The following is a 20,529-nucleotide window of genomic DNA, read 5'->3' on the forward strand; positions in this document are numbered from 1 at the left end:
TTAATTATTTACTTAACTTTTTTAGAGAGATAGTGTGCAAGAAGGGGGGCACCTGCGGGCAGGGGGAGAGGGAGAGAGAGAATCCCAAGCAGGCTCCACACCCAGTGCAGAGCCTGATCTTGTGTTCAATCTCATGACCCTGAGATCATGACCTGAGCCGAAATCAAGAGTCAGACCAACTGAGCCACCCAGGTGCCCCCCAAGATATAAAATATCTTAAAATAATAATGCATACTATATCTTTTTTAATATATATATTTGATGATGTTTATGTTTTTTACTAGATTGTTGTAAGTTCTGAGAAATTCTGTCATAAACTTTTTTCTTTGTTTAAGCACACACATGCACACACACACACACACACTCAAAATCAAATAATAGAATGCTTAGGTTATACTGGAAGCCACTAGATGAAACATCTGATTGCTTCAAGGAGGAGTTTTATTCCTACAACAACCCTTATTCCAAGTTAAGTACCTCTCCAGAAATTTTGACATTGATTACACACCAGGTCCCCAAAGCATTATTTTCAGCCATGCATGACCTCCCCTGGAGGCCTGTGCCCAGCTGGAGCGGGGTCATCCTCCTTATAACAGGGGTCTTTTCTTGATCCCTATTAAACATCAAAAGGGGATCAAATAACTTGCAGTAAATATTTTGTTTGATCTGGCCAAGATCCATTTTAAGTGTTATAGCTCTATATAGCATGAGGCTATAGTGAAGATATAAAGTCTGGGGCCATCAGGGTGAGACTGGAGACAATGGTCAGGTTAGGCTGGCTGCTAAAATGGCCCATCATGTACCTTGTGCATAGAATGCTGAAAGCTTGAAGTACCCTTTGGTACCATCAATGTTAGTCGTTGTGCGAGAAAGAAGTATTTTATTCAGTGAACCTCACAGACTTCTGAATGTCAGGGGCTAGAGTGCCTTCAGTTTATCACACTGTACAACTCCTGGGTGCTGTTTGTGGCCTTTTATGCTCAGTAATGCTGCCCACCTCACTTTTTACTTATCTTTCTCCAGAGATTCACTGTCATCATTCCTGTAGTGGTTTATTTTATGTGTCAACTTGACTATCTGGGCATGTGAGGGATGCCCAGATAGCCATTTCCAGATGTGTCTGTGAGGATGTTTTGGAAAGAGATCAGCATTTGAATTGGTAGATTGAGGAAAGATCACCCTCACCAATGTGGGTGGGCATCCTCCAATCTGTCAAGGATCCAGATAGAATAAAATGCCAGAAGGGTGGATTTACTCTTTGTTTGAGCTGGGACATCCATCTTTTCCTGCCCTTGTACATCAGTGATGCTGACTATGCAGCCTTCAGACTTGGATGGGGACTTACATCACTGGCTCGCCTGGTTCTCAGACCTTTGAGTTTGGACTGGGATTATAGTACCAGCTTTCCTGGGTCTCTGGCTTGCAGACCATCATGGACTTCTCAGCCTCTACAACTGCAGGAGCTAATCCTCATAATAAATTTCTCTCTCTATATCCTATTGGTCTGTTTCTCTGGAAAACCTTGACTAATACAATTCCCTGATCCCAGAAATGCAATGAAGTAAAATTAATAGTGAATTCTTGTTCCAGAGATTTGAGGATAGTCCATTTTTATAAATACTCAGTAAATATTTAGCTATATTCACTAGCAGCAAACAACTCACTTGTAACAGGAAGAATGGTATCTTGCACTTGTAACTCAAACAATGCATATGGTTATGTTTTTCTTTGACTTTTTTCTTTTTTTAAAAAAGTATACATTTTTCATTTTTAAAGTAATATGAATCTATTACAGACACACTTGAAAAATGAAAAAATTCCTGTATTTTCACCACTATAAAACAATCATAGTTATAACTTTGTATATTTCCTTCTCATCTATTTCAGGATGGATATTGTTTTCATAGTTTTAATAAGAACATGCATATACTTGTGTTTTTTTCCTTTTAAATTTAGCCTTAATTATGATATAATCATATACATATTTCCATGTTGCATTGTTATCACAACAGTAATTTTTTTACTATATGAATTTTTGTCATATGGCTCTATCCTATATTTTAACTGTTAATCTATTTTTGGTCAATGTATTTCCCCTCACACTTGAGCAAATATATTTTTGTATAATGTATATCATTATGCACATTGCATCTTGGTTATTACTGTTCTGAATTTTAGAATATTAACAAGTGTCAAGAATTTCAGTAAACTTCCATCTAATTTTTTTTTCAGTTCTGTCATCAAGTCTAACAAATCCAGTGATTGTAGAAGTAGGAGGCATATATTAATTTGCCAACTGTTGTTCTTCCCAAGATCTTAATTATATATGACTTAATAAAGCTGTATAAAACTTGAGCAAGGCAGTGATCTTACTTACATCTAGAAGTTGGTCATAGAATAGCAATTGTGGACAGTTTAGAAACTCATGGTAGAAAGCGAGGGCTCTTTATTTGGAGCCCAGGAAGATGTAATGCTACATTTTCGAAGTGTGTAAGTATGTGCATTCTTGGGAGCTAGGTCTTGGTTTTCACCATATGTTCCAAAAGAATCCAGTAACTACTGATACAAGCACAATGTTTGCTAGTTGGATGGAATGCTATTTTTGTGAGTTCCTTTGTGTATTTGTTGCTGTCTCTTTCTCTGCCTTCCCCCTTCTCTGTTTCCTCAGTCATTATATTTAGTAACAGAACTCACCCTTTGGTGAGCAGTGATTTATCACATGAAAGTTTATAATGACTTAAACATTTTTGAAGAAACTGAACACATTATGTGAAATTGTTAATTGAAAACTGCATCAATCGGGGCGCCTGGGTGGCTCAGTCGTTAAGCGTCTGCCTTCGGCTCAGGTCATGATCCCAGGGTCCTAGGATCGAGCCCTGCATTGGGCTCCCTGCTCTGCAGGAAGCCTGCTTCTCCCTCTCCCACTCCCCCTGCTTGTGTTCCCTTTCTTGCTGTGTCTCTCTCTGTCAAATAAAATCTTTAAAAAAAAAAAAAATCTGAGGAAATCTTAGTCAAGGTTTTCCAGAGAAACAGACCAATAGAATATATAGAGAGAAATGCATCAATCTGTGTTGATTTGGGGATGTTTTCCCATTTAAGTCAGTAAGTTAGTGTTACCTTTCTTTGTTGGAATTTTTTTCAAAAGCATGACCAGGATGCTGATCATTAAATAAATTTATGCTTTTAATACAAGTTATTATGTTTTGTTTTTAAAGATTTTATTTATTTATTTGACAGAGAAACACAGCGAGAGAGGGAACACAAGCAGAGGGAGTAGGAGAGGGAGAAGCAGGCTTCCCGCTGAGCAGAAAGCCCGATGTGGGGCTTGATCCCAGGATCCTGGGACCATGACTTGAGCTGAAGGCAGATGCTTAACGACTGAGCCACTTAGGTGTCCCACAAGTTATTATGTTTTAACAAGTCCATAATGAATTGTGTGTTGAAATCATTCATCAAATGCAATTATCTTTTTACTATGTTATTTGGAAAGGTATACTTTACTAACTTCATTAAAATTTGAGGCTAACTTTTTGCACAACTAAAGCAAAGATACAGTCTATGCAAAGAACCTTAAATAAAATTATTTTAGATGTTAAAAATTCTTCTAAATTAATTTGATTCTTTTCTTCTTGATTTCTAACATGTTTCTTTTTAATTTGAGTATAGTTGACACACAATGTTACATTAGTCTTAGGTGTACATCATAGTGGTTCAACAAGTTTACCCATTATGCTATGTTCACTGTAAGTGTAGCTACCATCTGTTCAGATACAATGCTATTACAGTATCATTGCCTATATTCCTTATGCTGTGCCTTTTATTCCTGTGACTTACTCATTCCATAACTGGAAGCCTGTATCTCCTACTCCCTCTCACCTATTTTGCCCATCCTCCAACTACTTCTCCCTGGCAACCATCAGTTCTCTGAATTTATAGGTCTGATTCTGCTTTTTCTTGTTTGTTCATTTCTTGTTGTTGTTATTAGTTTTTTGATTCAACTTATGAGTGAAATCATATGGTGTTAGTCTTTCTGAGTCTGACTTATTTCACTTAGCATAATACTCCCTAGGTACATTCATTTTGTCTCACGTGGCATGATCTCATCCTTTTTTGTGGTTGCATGATATTCCAGTATGTGTGTGCATGTGCATGTGCGTGTGTGTGTGTGTGTACCACATCTTCCTTATCCATCATCTATTGATGGACACTTAGGTTGCCTCCATAAAACTGTCATTCTTTAAAGGATAAACCTTAGTTATTTTTGATTACTAAATGACATGAATAACTTCTCTTTTCTATTAAAACAGGGCTTCTAATATGCAATGATTGCTTTTGACAAAGGATTAATCAGTGTCTTATGTTTTTCTTAGGAATGGGCTGTTTCTGGGGAGCTGAGAGGAAATTCTGGACCATGAAAGGAGTATATTCAACTCAAGTTGGTTATGCAGGAGGCTACACTCCCAATCCTACTTATAAAGAAGTCTGTTCAGGTAGGAAGAATTTGCTCCAACTTCGATTATAAGGAGCAACAAAGGGCTTGTCTCTGCTGGCAGGTGACAGGATCTTTAAAATGCAAATATAATTTTTTGTGTTGTCTTAGTCTTTTCTTTCCCATTTCTATAAGTATACTTGTTGATCTCTCACTTTATGTTTTTATTTTATTTTTTTAAAGATTTATTTATTTCAGAGAGAGTGCGCACACGTGCAAGCCGCGGGAGGGGCAAAGGGAGAGGGAGAGAATCTCAAGCAGACTCCTGGCTGAGGTGCAGACCTTAACACGGGGCTTGATCCCATGAACCTGAGATCGTAGTCTGAGCCAAAACCAAGAGTCAGACACTCAGTCGACTGAGCCACCCAGGCTCCCCCTCTCACTTTATATTTTTAGAAGATAATAGATTTCCTATGGAATGTATCATTTAGCTTTTGTTGCAGAATAATCACTGCAAAATTTAATTCTAAAGCAATCACTCATTAGTTTATGATTACGTGGGTCAGCAATTTGGACTGCTCTCATCTTGGTGGTTCTTCTGCTGGTCTCATCTGGGCTCACTCATGTGACTCTAGTCAACTGGTAGGCTGCCTGGGGATTAGTTGGTCTAGGATGGCTTCACTCATAGGTCTGCATTTGGTGCTGGCTGTCCCTTTTTGTTGGCTGGGGTAGGGGGAATGATGTACCATGTCTTCAGCACACCAGCCTGGGCAAATTCACATGGTGGTGGGTGCAGAGATCCCAGGAGCAGCAAGAGAGGATAAGCCCCATTGTGCTAGCACTTTTCAAGTTTCTGTTTATATCACATTTACTAGTGTCCCACTGGCCAAAACAAGTCACATGCTAGCCCAGAGTCAATGCAGGAGAGATCCCCCAAAGGCAGGTATACAGAAGGATGTAAAGACTGCAGTGGTCTACTATATGGGAAAAACGTCACACACTGTAATTGTTTCTCTGTGGGTAAGACATTCAAGTCTAGTCTATAATGAAGGGATTGGCAAACTGTGGCTTGCAGGCTAAATCCTACCCACTGCCAGATTATGTAAATAAAGTCTTCTAGAAACCCAGCCATACCCATTTATTTATATATTATCTATGAATGCTTTCATGGCACAATGGCACAGTTGAGTGGATATGACAGTGATGGTATGACCTGCAAAACTTAAAACATTTATGAGTTAGCCCTTTACAGAAAAATATTTGGCTACCAGGATAGGGAGATGCCCCCGTGGCAAATTCTAGCTCAGATACCAGACAACCATTCTGGATCTGTTTTTTGTTCTGGCTTCAAGGATTTCCTTTACTTCTCTGCCAGCTCACATAGTACTTAAAACACAGTGTTTTCTCTTTTAAATACTTTTTTTCCATTTTTCAAATAAGAATGGTATATATTGAAGGTGTATGACATGATGTTTTGATAATACAGAGTGAAATGATTACTAATAGTCAAGCTAATTAACATACCCATCTCCTCAAATACTTTCTTTTTTTTTTGTGGCAAGAGAGCCTGTGATCTATTCTCTTAGCAGATTTCAAGTGAACAATACAGTATTATTAACTACCATCACCGTGCTGTACATTAGCTCTCTAGAACTAATTCATCCTCCATAACAGAAAGTTTGTATCTTTTGACCAACATTTCCCTGCTTCCTTCTACTCCTGCCCTTGGTAACCACCATTCTACTCCCTGTTCTATGAGTGTGATTTTTTTAGATTCCACATACAAGTGAGAACATGCAGTATACATTTTTTTCTGTGTCTGGATTAATTTCACTTAACATAATTTCTTCCAGCCTCATCCATATTGTTGCAAGTGGCAGAATTGTCTTCATGTGTAAGGCTGAATAAGATTGTGTTATATATATATCACGATACCTTTATCCATTCTTCTGCTGATGGACACTTCAGTTGTTTCCAAGCCATCGCTATTGTGGATAATGCTGAGGTGAACATGGGAGCATAGTTTTCTCTTTGAGTTACTAATTTCATTTCATTAGGATATATATCCAGAAGCGAGATTGCTGGATCATAGAATAGTTTTTTTTTTAATGTTTTGAGGAACATCCATACTGTAAAACACATTTAAAAAATATTTTATTCAACGTCTTGAGTTCTTTTCTTTAGATTTATTTATTTATTTTAGAGAGCGAGGGAGCATGAGTAGGGGGAGGGGCAGAGGGAGAGGGAGAGAGGATCTCAAGCAGACTCCCTGCTAAGCACGGAGCCCAATGCAGAGCTCGATCTCAGGACCCTGAGATCATGACCTGAGCCAAAATCAAGAGTTGGATGTTTAACTGACTGAGCCACCCTGGCACCCCTCTTAAGAGTTCTTAATAGGGAGGGTTTATTATCTAGATATATAGTCCACCATAATGACAAAAATGGGATTTTAAAAATACATAAATAGTTTTATCTTTTAAAAACAAAAGGTTGAATTGGTGTTACTTGTGGAAGGCCCTCTCAGCTCCCTGAGGGCACCGTGAATGCAGTTGGGGGAGGAGTTGGAGTATGGGAGTTTGTTCAATAATGAGGATGATGGTTTGTTTGCTACAATATGAATTCTGATTTTGAAATGAAATTTGAGCCATGCAATATTGAAACTATCATAAAAACATACATATTCTTGTTTTCCTTGCCTTTACAGAAGAACTGAAATATACTCATTGGTGTTAGGAATGTGGAATATTGAACAAATACTTTAATGGTTAATCCAAGTTTTTTCTTTGCATCTGTTTTGAAATTAAACAAATGCTTATGCAGAGCTATAAATAGATTCAGATGAACCCTGGAGATTGCCCAGGTGTATCCTCTTAAGTCTCAGGAATGGAAATGAATAGATTCCTTCCCGTAATTGCAGACCTGACTTAATAGTCCAAGAGAAAAGGTTGCTAAGAAAACCTCCAAATATCTGCTGCTTGTACTGTTATTCTCCACCAGCAAAATGTTAATAATCAATTAGACTACTTGGTTGCTTGTTTGCTCAGACTTGTTCTTATTCACCTCTTTATGTTAATAAGAACAGTATGCTAATTTCCCTTTGTTGAACTCCTACTATGTGTCAGACACTGTAAGAAGCACTTTTTGCTTCTTTGCTTTTTTCCCATCTAATCTTCCAAAGAATTCTGTGAAATGTCTCAGTTTCTGTCCTTTACAGAGGGCATGTGGAGGCTTAGAGAGGAAGAGGAACTTCCCCAAGGTCACATATATAAGGAATTCCAACCTCATTGACTCTCAGCATCATGTTTATGCCACTGACCATGGCGTCTCTCACATCCCAGTGATTCTCCATTCGTCCATTCATACTTCCTTCCATTGAGTCCCACACTCTCTTTCATGTCCATCCCTCCACTATAGTTTTAAAGAATTGGCATGCTTTTTAATGATTGCAAGTAAAGAAAATACCAAGCAATTTTTTTTGTCTTTCTGATGTTTCAAAAGGCAGAGAACAAAACTCTTTTAAGATACAGTTCATGCAGGGGCGCCTGGGTGGCTCAGTCGTTAAGCGTCTGCCTTCGGCTCAGGTCATGATCCCAGGGTCCTGGGATCGAGCCCCACATCGGGCTCCCTGCTCCGCGGAAAGCCTGCTTCTCCTCTCCCACTCCCCCTGCTGTGTTCCCTCTGTCGCTGTGTCTCTCTCTGTCAAATAAATAATAAAAAAAAAAAGATACAGTTCATGCAAACAGCTGGTATCTTAGAGTCTTGTACGGAAACCACGGAGGTTGGTAAAGAACTCTGTATTTGATGTGAACACTACCTGCTAAGTTAGTGGTGGCATTGGGAAGCGTGGTTGTCATGGAAACTTGTTCCTGATTGGGAAATGATGGTTATGGGGTCTTACCCAGACACAGAAGGAGAGATGATTTCTTTCCCTGGGCTTTTTTTTTGTTCTGAACATGAAAGGAAAAAACAAAAAGACAGAGAGAAACTGTGATAGAAAGGACCCTCTGGCACAGAAGTGATAGAGCCTTCAGATCCCTGGGAATAGCAGGGAAGGAGAACAAACAAGGTCCCCAGCTAGAGTAATTAGGGTAACCAGCTAATTAAAGATTTTTGACCAAGGAGAGGATGGGGGAGACAGAAAGCAGGTTATACTGGGAGGGCTTCCCTGCTGAAGCCTTGGGTGCTCAAAGCCGTATTGAACAAGTCAGCCCTGGAGGGGTCTGACTTAAAGGGAAGAAAAACCAAGGCTCCACTAAGATGCATAATAATTGCTGAGGTTTCATAGGAGAGAAATACTAGTCTGTGCTCCAGTATTGGATTAATTTCAAAAATTGCTTATTCTTGTGTTTGTAGTTAAGTTTGGTCGCAACATAGTCTTTTGTAAAGGTATTTATTTATTCATTCATTCATTCAAGAAACAAAGCCTAGGACCTGGACCTGCCAAATTCCTTCTCATATAGCAAGTACACTTGAGCCTAAGGTACCATTTGGTTTCTTGGGGCAGGTGCCAGAATTCCAGGAATAGCACTCAGAGCGGGGGGCCAGTTTTCGAAATCCAAAGGGATTTGCCACTCCCCCCTTCCCCCACCCCCAACCTATCACATGATGACTAATGTCAGAACTACCACAGCATTGTCTTGGCCCACAGATTGGTGATCACATGGATCACCATGGAAGCCATGGAACCAGAAACATTGGCTGCCATTTGTCATGCTCACATGCTAGTGGATATGTGCTGCCTCGGGGGGTGAGTGCGCAAGTGAGTGTGTATGTGAGTGTAATAGCAGGTGTGTATCCAGGTAGGATGCATATTAATGTCTGAATGTTATTTCTTTGTGGCTATTGATGCTCCTGTGGTTCTGAGACCCGAGCTGGAGGTACAGTTAGGCACGCAGAAAAGCCGTATGGCGGGGCGCCTGGGTGGCTCAGTTGGTTAAGCGACTGCCTTCGGCTCAGGTCATGATCCTGGAGTCCCGGGATCGAGTCCCACGTCGGGCTCCCTGCTCAGCAGGGGGTCTGCTTCTCCCTCTGCCCTCTTCCCTCTCGTGCTCTCTGTCTCTCATTCTCTCTCTCTCAAATAAATAAATAAAATCTTTAAAAAAAAAAAAAAAGCCGTATGGCTTCTAGTAAGAGCCAGGAGGTGATCCCATGATGGTGACACAAGGACAGAGTTGAGTCTGACATGTAAGTAGAACGTTCATTAATGGCTCACTAATAGGTGGGTTACATGCCAGGTGATCTGCGTGATACTTGAGCCTGACCTCAAGAAGATACAAGGGGACAGCAGTTCCTCAAGGCAATAAAGTTGCCCTTTGGGAATGACATATAAAACAAGCCTGTGATGCTCAGAGTGGAGATAGGCAGTCGCTTAGAAGAGAGTGTGGCAACCAGGTCTGTAGGACCTCAGAGTAACCCGATAGAATGCCCTGCCATATGTAAAAAGGAAAAAAAAAAAAGAGGGTCCTTGCCAGGGAGGCTGGTCAGCCAGGCCAGCTTGGGAAAGGGGAAGTCCTGCTGGCACCCTCCGGGTTGCTCTGTAAGGTTTGGCTTCTGGACACACTCCCAGGGCCTGACACTCTGATGCTTTTAAGTTTTATCAGTAACTCCTCTTATTCTGATCCACACTCTGGAGAAACTTCTCATCTTTTGTCCTCCTGGGGAGATTATTTACAGAAAGAAAATACAGTGAGACTAGAGTGGTCAGCCAGACAGTTCTAATTCTCATTTCAAATTCTATTAAATGCCATTCTGAGATGTATATCTCAGTTTATTGTGAGTTTAGTCTACACAGGTCATTCTCTCCATATTGGATTAACCTTGGGTTAAATTAAATGATAAAAATGGAATTTTGGCCTTCAAAGCTGAAAGAAGCCAGACCACAATGATTTGCCAAAGGCTGAGATTGCCTCCTTGCATTTCTCTGGAGAATCCCACCCCTCACATGTGCCCATCATTTCATTTAAACCTATTTTAAAACTGACCTTTCTCCTATAGTAGGCACTTAAACTTCTCTTCCTTGGATTCACCAATTAGCACTGAACGAGAGCCACAGGCTGAGAAACTTGCATCTCCTAGATATTCCAGGCCTGAATTGGGAGCCCTCTGTGAGCTGCCCATCACCAGCTCCTGTACTGGGAATGCAGTCGCAGCTTGGATGTGAGGTGGCGTGGCTCGTGGCCACTGTTTGGCCACTATTTCTTGTTGTGTTTCAGATCTGTCTCTAATGTGCTGAGAAGTAATCTAAGTTTTAGTGGCCACCATTCTAATCCTAAAATGACTTCCAAGGATTTATGCATTCATTTGGTGTTCCTTAAAAGCTCAGTGTATGCCTAGCACTAGAGATCCCATAGAAACCTGGGATGGTGTAACTGCTTAGGAGCCTACATTTCCTGTAGCCTTTCTTGAATGAATTAAATAGTACCTGTCTTCCAGAATTCTTTCTCCGTAGTGAAATGGAAGCTTGATCTTTCACATTTGTTTTAAAGTATTGCGCTGACCCTGGATTTCTCTTTACACACACATGCATGTGTGCGCATACACACACACACACACACACCCCCCACACCAACTCCCCCAAACATTTGTTATGCAAACCAACTGATTAACTGGCATGCTGTTGCTTTACTACATTGATTTTAGAAGTAATTGAGCTATTCAGATTTCTGAATACCCTGATAGAGAATTATTCTTATATTTTATAATAACGACTACACAGATGAAAATATGAAAAGACATTCTGCAATGGGTAAGCATTCTGGGTTAATTTCAGTGCATTAGCCTAATACACAAATAACCCCATTTCTGGCGAGAAAACCCAGGATGTTCATTCACTGGGTAATATCTTTTCGTATTTTGCTTACAGATGTTCAGAACAATTCCGTGTTTATTAGTCTATTCAAAAGCTTTCAGAAATCTGCACAGCCAAGTGGCACCAAAACCAGAAGCATGAAAGGGACTGCATAACTTTTTCTCAGAAGTGAGATTTACACCATCACCACAGAGAATCTGAGGCCCAGATACTTTATTTCACTGGAACACTCCGGGGGATTTTCAGGCAACCCATCCAATAGCCGTTCTGAGCAGGAGCCTGACCTTGGAGGCACAGAGCGTGCGAGTCCTCATGTCACCTTCCAGCAGTGTCGATGTTCAGGCCGTTTTGCTTCCTGGACTCAGTTTCCTCTCTTGTAAAATGGGGGCAGTGCTATTTTATGAAGCCAGTAGAGTTGTGGTGAAGTTCTTACTTGAAAATAAAAGTATTTCAAATTGGAGGCATCGTAGAAAATCAAGGACATGCACTTTCTACCACTCTAGCTCTTGGGCATGTTAAAGATGAAAGTGAAGGGTCATGAAGCATCACTAGGCAGGGGCGTGGGGTCAGCCCACAGAATGTGCACATGACGCTTCAAGCGGAAGCCATTTTCTCCTATCCCTCTTCTTTGTTCAGAGTCGGTCAGACCCACCCCTCCCCAAAGGCACATCCTTATTTCCTTGATGCTGAAGAGCTCTCACAAAGCATTGAATCATTTCCCCACTAATATAAAGCAGCTCAGTATACTTTTTTAGTTTGACTTAATTTCTGAAGTGTTTGGGTGGATGTACGTGTCTATGTATCTTACATAAGATTAATGATCCCATTTTTCTTCGAAGTAGTGATGAGTTCTGTTATTAGCAGATTTTACCAAGCAATGTAAAACTCTTTCTAAATTCCTTGCAGACTACATTAAATCTCTTTTTAGTGCGTAGTAAGTCTTATTGTACTCATTTCAATGTCAGTCAAGGTAAATTACTAAGTTATTGGCATATCCCTGAAAAGGCAAGAATTCCGGTGTTCAGTTCTTGCTATAAGCAATTTGATCACTTTTTGTTCCTTAGATGTTAGACATAAAATTGACCTTGAACTTGTAGCACGCAGGATGAAAATGCTTGTCTCTTTCAAACCTCCTGGCAGAAAGCAAGCCCCGAGGTCAGTGGTCCTATGACTCATAGTTATAATCCCTGGAATCAAATATAGCTCCTCCATCCAACCCATCCACATAGCTGTTCAAGACAGATTAGTTCAGTGAATGGACCCATTGCCTGAAAGGACAAAATATAGGTCATGGGAAAATAACCGTTTTTATTTATTTTCTAAGCCTTGATCACTAGAAAAGACAAGCATGGCTTCTTATCAAGGGCTAACCCTCTGAAGGGCTGACATCAAGAGACCCGAGGCATAGGTCATGGCTGGGGGGCGGGGAAGTCATGGAATTTCAGACTGGAAGGGACTTAACCTGTTATCTCCTAATCCAGTGGCTTTCAAAGTAGGTGACCATAGAACACTTGGGCTCCAAGAAGGCGTTTCAGGCATTCTACCAATAATGAAGACTGTTCTAACTAAATAACAAAGATTTGACCTGCTCCAGAGAACTTCTTTATCCTTTTAGCTCTATTATATGTTGCAGTCTTGACTAATATTTTATTATTTTAAATTTTGAAAATGTTTGAAAACCACTGAGACTACTTTCTTTGTCAGATAAGGAAATGGAGGCTTAAAAAAAGTGATTTGGGAGATAGATTTGAGAAGGGTTGAAAATTTTGTCTTCCTAGATCAGTGTGTTGCTGGCATCCTAAAAAGAAGTTGAAATTTGTATACATTATGCTTTTTTAAGTGAGGATAGGAATCAAGGTTTCAGAGTGGAGGTAGCTTTTGAGTTTGAAATGTTGAGATTACAATACATCAATATTTTTGTCCACTACGTCCTGGTTATCTTTTTAGTTAGGCTGGAATTTTTTTTTTCCCTAAAAACTGAGGACTGGGATTTTCTAATAGACCATTCTCATGTCTGCTAGATATTTCAAGTGCTGACTGCTACAGCCAGGAGCAGAGTGGAGGGTTTGACAATAGAGCCTTCAGGAGCCTCTCTTGTTAACCAGTGTTTTGGCACCTTGCTTCCCCTAGACCTAGGAATGAGAAAGGAAATCATTAAACAGGAGGTTGTTGTGGCCTTAATGTCTTTCAAAGCTTCTGCAAATCTGGTTTCCAACCTGGGCTGCGGACCCTCAGGGCCTGCAGCGTTAGGACACAGAATCTGCAAATTGATTTATCCACCGAGCACGGCCTCACAATCTGAATAATCATCTCGCTCACATCCGCTTCCAGTTTTCAATCTATAAGGGAGCCGACGCTGTGATAAATAGAATATACATTCATCCAGTGTTACTGACCTCAGAGCAGCTCTTTGTCATCGCATATGTTCTTCATCCCTGGATTCTAAAATTAGAGCAACGATCCCGGGGGCTCTTAAGCAGCATCTGGACAGAATCACGTGGGTCTCTTATGCTCATACAGTGATGGAATCGCCATGTTAAAGGGTTGTCCCAAGTTCCCAACGTGAAATGAAATACAGACAAGCATATCTGTTTGCTAGAGACATTTTGAGTTTGCCAAAATATTTCAATCCAGCATTAGACATCCCAGAGGATGAGTATTTTCTATAGCTTCACAGGACTGCAAGCTGGCAAACACCAACAGATGAGGCAATTCACGCCCCTTGTCTTCTCATGGTAAAGGAAGCATTTGTGCCTTTCCTTCCTGTTGGGTTTATCAGCCGAAGACCCCAGTTGCGTCCAGTGTCTGTTCTTTGTCATTTAAGGGAAGGGGCGGTGAGTGAATTTGCATGGTTTATGGATTCTCTGAAGACTAGAGCATGTTCAATGTATTCTTCATGTGACCTTGGTATTTTCACGTTCTCTAGCTTATTTGGCTGTTCAATCCATCTCTCTCCTTGAGCAGCTTAAATCACTGCTGGGAACAGGTGTAGTGGTCAAAGGTCAACAGACCGACAGACTTGAAGTAGTTACATGTGTCAGTATTTCAACATATCTGATGGTAAAACTCTGATAGCCTCTTTAAATGGAAAATAAATTAAATGAAAAGGAACAATAATAAAAACATTCTTTATATTCACCCAGCACTGGGAATAGGTTCTTCTTTCATTGTTTCAGGATTATATTCTCAAAGATTTAGGAGGGAGATTAAGAGGAATTTGCTATAGCAAGCAGTTCTGAAAACATAATTACAAAAGCAATTGATGAATATGCCTACACTGATATTTTCAAATCACATATAATGGAACCATAATGTAATATGAGAAATAACCTTATAGGGTGTTGAGCTTCTCTAGGAATTTTATGTGATACTCTGGGTCTTAATTATTTCATAATGACCGATAATTTTTAGAGCCTTCAAATGAACGTTCTTTTTTTTAAAGTTACATTAAAAATAAATATCTGGGTCAATTACTGCCCCATCTGCCAGTTAAAATGGCAGTAAGAGGGATGCTTATGAAAACACGGTCGCCCATCCTATGAGTGACTTGCCCAGTAGGAATGGAGCAGCTTCTGAAGAGGTCACTGCTGTTTGCCTCGCTGGCACCTCCTATTTGCCCCAGGCTTCATCAGCAGGTGACTCAGCTATAGACCACCGAGTCCCTTCAACTGTGAGCTAGGCTTTGTTTCATAAATCCTGGCCTCCTATGCGAGGCATCAAGGGGTCCATCAGGGAGCACTGAGGGATGGAACTGAGCTAAGCGCCCTCAGTCTTTGCAAATGGGAGCTCGGAGGGTTTGTGTGTGGCAGAAGCTTCCTGGGAGGACTGCTCACCCACAGTGGGGTGCATCCCTTTTATTCATAGTTATCCCTTCCTCTTCTTTTTGGTTATTCCCTCTTTCCCCTCCCCCTCCCCTTCCCTCTTTTTCTCCTTCTTTCCTCTAGTTAAGAGTACATTGCTTTTCTACTCCAGTACTATTATTATTATAACAGTCCTAAAAAAAAATCACAACTAATGACTTATATGGTGCCCATCTTAGGTTTGGAACAGTTTATAACTTGGGGCGCCTGGGTGGCTCAGTTAGTTGAGCATCCGGCTCTTGATTTCCGCTCAGGTCATGATCTCAGGGTTGTGAGATCGAGTCCCACGTTGGGCTCTGTGCTCAGTGTGAAGTCTGCTTGAGATTCTCTCTCTTCCTTTCCCTCAGCCCCTCCCCCCACTTGCTCTCTATCAAATAAATAAATAAAATCTTAAAAAAAAAAGAACAGTTTATAACTTAATACTCTCCACAGGTATTACACTAATCCCTAAGTTTATAAAATCTACAGAACACTTCCCCAGGATGATCTTTGTCACAGGCCTCTGCAATAGAGTGGCATTGTCACTCCCACTCACAATAGTGCAAAGCACTCAGAAACAGTAAGTTGCTCAGTGTGGCACCTGCTAATTAGAGGTACCGACAGTCTCTTCTGATGGCATTTCTTTTGAAAAGAAAACAGGGTTTGTATTTCAGACTGTTTCCTTCTAAGCTTTTTCTTTATCTGTTTCCAGTAAATGCATTTCCACATGCCCTTCTTGAGCATTTTAGGATACTTTGAGAGAAATTAAGCTGTGAAGTTGTTTTAGGAATAAACTAGAATTTTGAAAATGGTTTATAAGAAATGTCTGGGACTATTGAGATGAACTTGATCTATAGAAACATGGATTTCTTTTTCTTTTTTTTACTGTACTATAATTAACAAAGTTATATTTCAGGTTTACAACACAGGGATTTGACAATTCTATACCCTACTTGGTGCTCACCACGATAAGTATATTTACTATACAATGTAATTAGAATAGTATTAGTTATAGTCCCTATGCTGTACTTTTCATCTTCTTGATTTGTCTATTTTATAACTGGAAGTCTGTACATCTTAATCCCCTTCATTTATTTTGCCCATCCCCTTATCCACCTCTCCTCTGGGCAAACAAACACTGGTTTGTTCTCTGTATCTAAGAGTCTTTTTTTTTTTAATTTTCTTTTTCTTTTAGTTGGATGGATCTTAGAGGTCATTGTTCCAGTGATTTTTGAAACTTCTATTAAGCATTAGAATAGTTTCTTCAGATAAAAATTTTGCACAGATGTATAATATTGAAACAGTGTCCAGGATACTCTGATTAGAAGAGGGGGCTTCCCCTAACCCCGTCCTCATTCTTTAGGCCTAAGGAGGTGCATCCCTGGAATGAATCTAAGAAGTGGTTGAGGATCAGGGAGAACTTCATTCTGGGCTGAAACACATGGAGGAGGAGAAGACTCCCCCACCTCATTAAACCCTCGTGCTTGCTTTAAGCCTGCGCACTGGAAGTTATGGAAATCCCCATGATTTCAGGGACACCATCCAGAGGAAAGTTCTGGAAGGCCTGAGAAGAGGGCCTTTCCTTCTCAGAGCTATACCCAGGCACCTGGCTGTACCTAGGTTCCCAAAGCATAGGCGTTTCTGTGTGAGTTCCCGGTCTCACAGCAGAAGGGCCCAGAGCATCCAGTTTGTTCCACTCACTGTGCTCCTTCCATTTTCAGTTTCAGTTCTGGCTCCTTGAGCATATTTATTTGAAAGTGCTTCCTCCCCTTTGTTCCGGAGGTAAGGAACTGTAGCTACTGTAACACCCATGCCCCTGTCAGCAGAACTGCTTTGCTCCTGAAAGGTGGGTTGACAAAAAGTCATAGGTGCCTGAACTTATGTATCTTTGTGCACAAGAAAGAAAAATCTGTCACCTTGTTTAAGGCTTGTTAGGTTGTGTTTGATAGTTTGAAAATGCTCCAGGGAAAACCATCTGTCTATTTCTGAGAGTCAGGTTGTAAAAAGGCTAAGCCACATACTGGGGGTGGGGGGTGGGGTGGGTATCAGGAAGAAACCATCTTTTTTGGATCTTCAGTAACATTTTTAAATTAATACATTTTGTTTTTTAGAGCAGTTTTAGCTTCACGGCAAAAGTAAGAGTAAGGTACAGAGATTTCCCAGTTATCCCCTGCCCTCTCCTCCCCACTCCTCCCCACCCCTCCCCACCCCCACAGAGCCTCCCTGACTATCAACGCCCACTCCAGAGTGGTACATTTGTTACAATTGATGAACCTACTTTGACACATCATTATCACCCAAAGCCCACAGTTTACATTAGAGTTCACTCTTGGTATTTACATTCTGTGGGTTTGGGCAAATGTGTAATGACATGAATCCATCATTATAGTATCATAGAGAGCAATTGCACTGTCCTAAAACTCCTCTGTGCTCCTCCTGTTCATCCCTTCCATTCTCCCCACCCCTTGGCAACCACTGATCTTTTCAATGTCTCCATAGGTTTTGTCTTTTCCAGAATGCCATATAATTGGAATAACACAGTATATGTATGGCCTTTTCAGATTGGCTTCTTTCACTTAACAATATACATTTGAGTTTTTTCCCTTGTCTTTTCATGGCTTGATAGCTCATTTCTTTTTAGTGCTGAATAATATCCCACATTTATATAGCCATTCAGCTACTCAAGGACATCTTGGTTGCTTCCAAGTTTTGACAATGATGCATAAAGCTGCTATAAACTTAGGACACTGGTTTTTAACCACAGGGCAGAGATTAACTTTGGGGTGAGGGCATCCTGGGGGGCTGGATTGAAGGGGGAAAGGGCACTCTGCCAGAGAGGATTCCTGTTAGGTAATGTCAGGTACTTGGGAGCTTTATCCACCAGAAGCACTTTAAGTTAATTCTCTACTTGATTTTTTTTTTTTTTTTGGTGTGTGTGTGTGTGTGTGTGTGTGTGTACCACATAGGTAACAAGAATTTGGACAGCATGCCTGTGTGCAGTGGTTATAAGATCTTAGGGGAAGTAGCTTTCTTCTCTCCTTAGAGCACCAGCGTTCAGATGGTGATACAGTGATTTTTTCATAGTCCCTTTTGATGGGCCAGGTGTCTTTCTCTTTTCAGCCTTATGTTGAGGATGTTGCTCCTTGAAATTCCACCTCCGTGGCAGTGGTTCCTGTTAGAGTCTTCATTTGGGAGGTTCCCTAGACTTCATCTCCTACCCTCCTTCCCCCTCCCCAAGTGGCTACCACAGTAGGTTCAGAAGACACTCCCAGTGCTTGGGAGCTTGAGTCCCTTCTGGGGTTCTTATTTTCACCTTGTTCTTAGCTTCTGCATGTTTCTTTCTTTCATACTAGCTTTGTGAAGAATTTTTAATATTTTATTATTGAATTTAACTTTTTTTTTCATATGTATTTCAAATATTGATTATACCCAAAGTTTTAGTTTTATCAAGTAGGGAGATTGCATAAGATGTTGATGTGCTGTATTCTTAGCCAGGGCATGCTGAGGAATGGTTAGTGCTCAGAGACAAATGAGGGGTTGTAGGAGGTGGGGACACCATTGCCCGTCGGCATGACTAGGCACCTGTCTGAACAGATGGAAGGAGTGACCTGGAAGGGTCCTTGGACAGTCTGGAAGTAAGAGGAAGATGACGGGCCTTTTCTAGCTCCAAGCAAAAACAGTGTCCTTAAATATTGAATAGGCTTACACTAGTAGAACTTGATCTTAGAGACCTTGGGTCTCAATGCATCAGGCACCTTAGGTTCTCCATCAGCCCATGTGTTCTGTGTGTGTCTAAAAGCCTTTTTCTTATATTTGAAATTACTGCACCCCTATGACCTTCCATTTGAGTATAGTCAAAGGAACCTGTAAAAATTGTCAGAACAAGGCTCATAATCATTCAGATGGTAAAGTACGTACTTCATGGTGAAAGGTACTTAAGGACTTGTGTCATTCTCCGGTCCATAGCAGTCTGCTTCTCTCTCCTTCCTCCTGTCATGGGATTCATAAGTCACTTTCCCTTTTCTTTCCCCTCCTATATGGATCGAGTCTCCCCTAGCTTTTGAGAAGCATTCTTCTGGGCATTTGAGAAAGTTAAGAAAAGCATATGTTGGATATTCTACTCTAGGAATATATACTGTAGTAGAGAATATAGGACTAAAAGAAAGTGATCTGGGTAGGCTGAGGAGAGAATCAAGATGTGGTGTTTTCCATTTTTCTGGATCTTATCTTCCATATCCCTGACTTTGCCTTTGCAGATTGTGACTGCTGCTTGCTCTCCTGGGCTTTTCCCCTTAGATTTGTAGCTTTGCTTTGCTCCCTGGTGTTCTTGACCTTGTTCCTTTAGGCTCTGCCCGCCTCACCCTCACCTCCAGAGGCCCTCATGGATGGACAGCTGTGTTGCTAGTGGTCCTATTTTGATGGTTGCCCTCGGAAAACCTCAACACAGAAACTCCAGAAAAGGGGCCTGGACCTGTTTCCCTGAGATTCTATCTGCTACAGAAGTTTCAGAAAGAGAGAATACAATCTGGTTATTTAGGTCTGTTTCCAAATGTGGATTGGAAACAAACACTGCCAAGACAAAATGGACAAGAGAACTATATGATCTGGCAGAACAAATGGCAAAGAAATGGAAGAAATCAAAGACTGTGTGTAGGTGAGCCACTGATAAATGAGCCTCACCTTGTAATTTAGACCAGTTGCAGCAGAATAAAAGCCCCACTTGCAGATGAGGAATCACACATGACAAGCAAGCAAAAGCTATTTAACACCACTCGTGCCTGGCCAGTTGTGTGAGGTGCAGAATACTGGTTAGTGATGAATGTGGAGTGAAAAAGCCACAGGTAGCCCAAGATATCAATGGAACAGAGAGGGAGAAAAGTTTCCACAGTTGTGTGTGTGTGTGTATGTGTGTGTGTGTGTGTGTGTGAGAGAGAGAGAGAGAGAGAGAGAGATGGCGTGAATGTGTGTATGTGTGAGAGAGAGAGAATGAGGGAGAGGGTGTGAATGTGTGTGTGTGAGAGAATGAGGGAGAGGGTGTGAATGTGTGTGTGTGTGGGAGAGAGAGAGAGGGAGAAGGTGTGAATGTGTGTGTGTGTGAGAGAGAGGGAGATGGTATGAATGTGTGTGTGTGAGAGAGAGAGAGAATGAGGGAGAGGGTGTGAATGTTGTGTGTATGTGAGAGAGAGGGAGAAGGTGTGAATGTGTATGTGTGTGAGAGAGAGAGAGATGGTATGAATGTGTGTTTGTGTGAGAGAGAGAGAGGGAGAAGTTATGAATGTGTGTGTGAGAGAGAGGGAGAAGGTATGAATGTGTATGTGTGTGTGAGAGAGAGAGAGAATGAGGGAGAGGGTGTGAATGTGTGTGTGTGTGAGAGAGAGGGAGATGGTATGAATGTGTGTGTGTGTGAGAGAGAGAATGAGGGAGAGGATATGAATGTGTGTGTTTGTGAGAGA

At 41.0% G+C, this 20,529-nt stretch overlaps 1 protein-coding gene across 2 annotated transcripts in view; it reads left to right on the top strand.

Moving 5' to 3' along the window:
• The window catches only part of MSRA (methionine sulfoxide reductase A), a 263,039-nt gene that overhangs the window by 193,450 nt on the left and 49,060 nt on the right, over positions 1–20,529 (top strand). For both annotated transcript variants that reach the window (XM_081810687.1, XM_081810683.1), the window contains one exon: positions 4,371–4,490. In XM_081810687.1, coding sequence (XP_081666813.1) covers positions 4,371–4,490 — 120 coding nt within the window. The remainder of the gene's footprint in view (positions 1–4,370; positions 4,491–20,529) is intronic.

This window comes from Leptonychotes weddellii, chromosome 2, assembly GCF_054177405.1.
Source record: "Leptonychotes weddellii isolate Sample4059 chromosome 2, ASM5417740v2, whole genome shotgun sequence".
Classification (NCBI taxonomy): domain Eukaryota; kingdom Metazoa; phylum Chordata; class Mammalia; order Carnivora; family Phocidae; genus Leptonychotes; species Leptonychotes weddellii.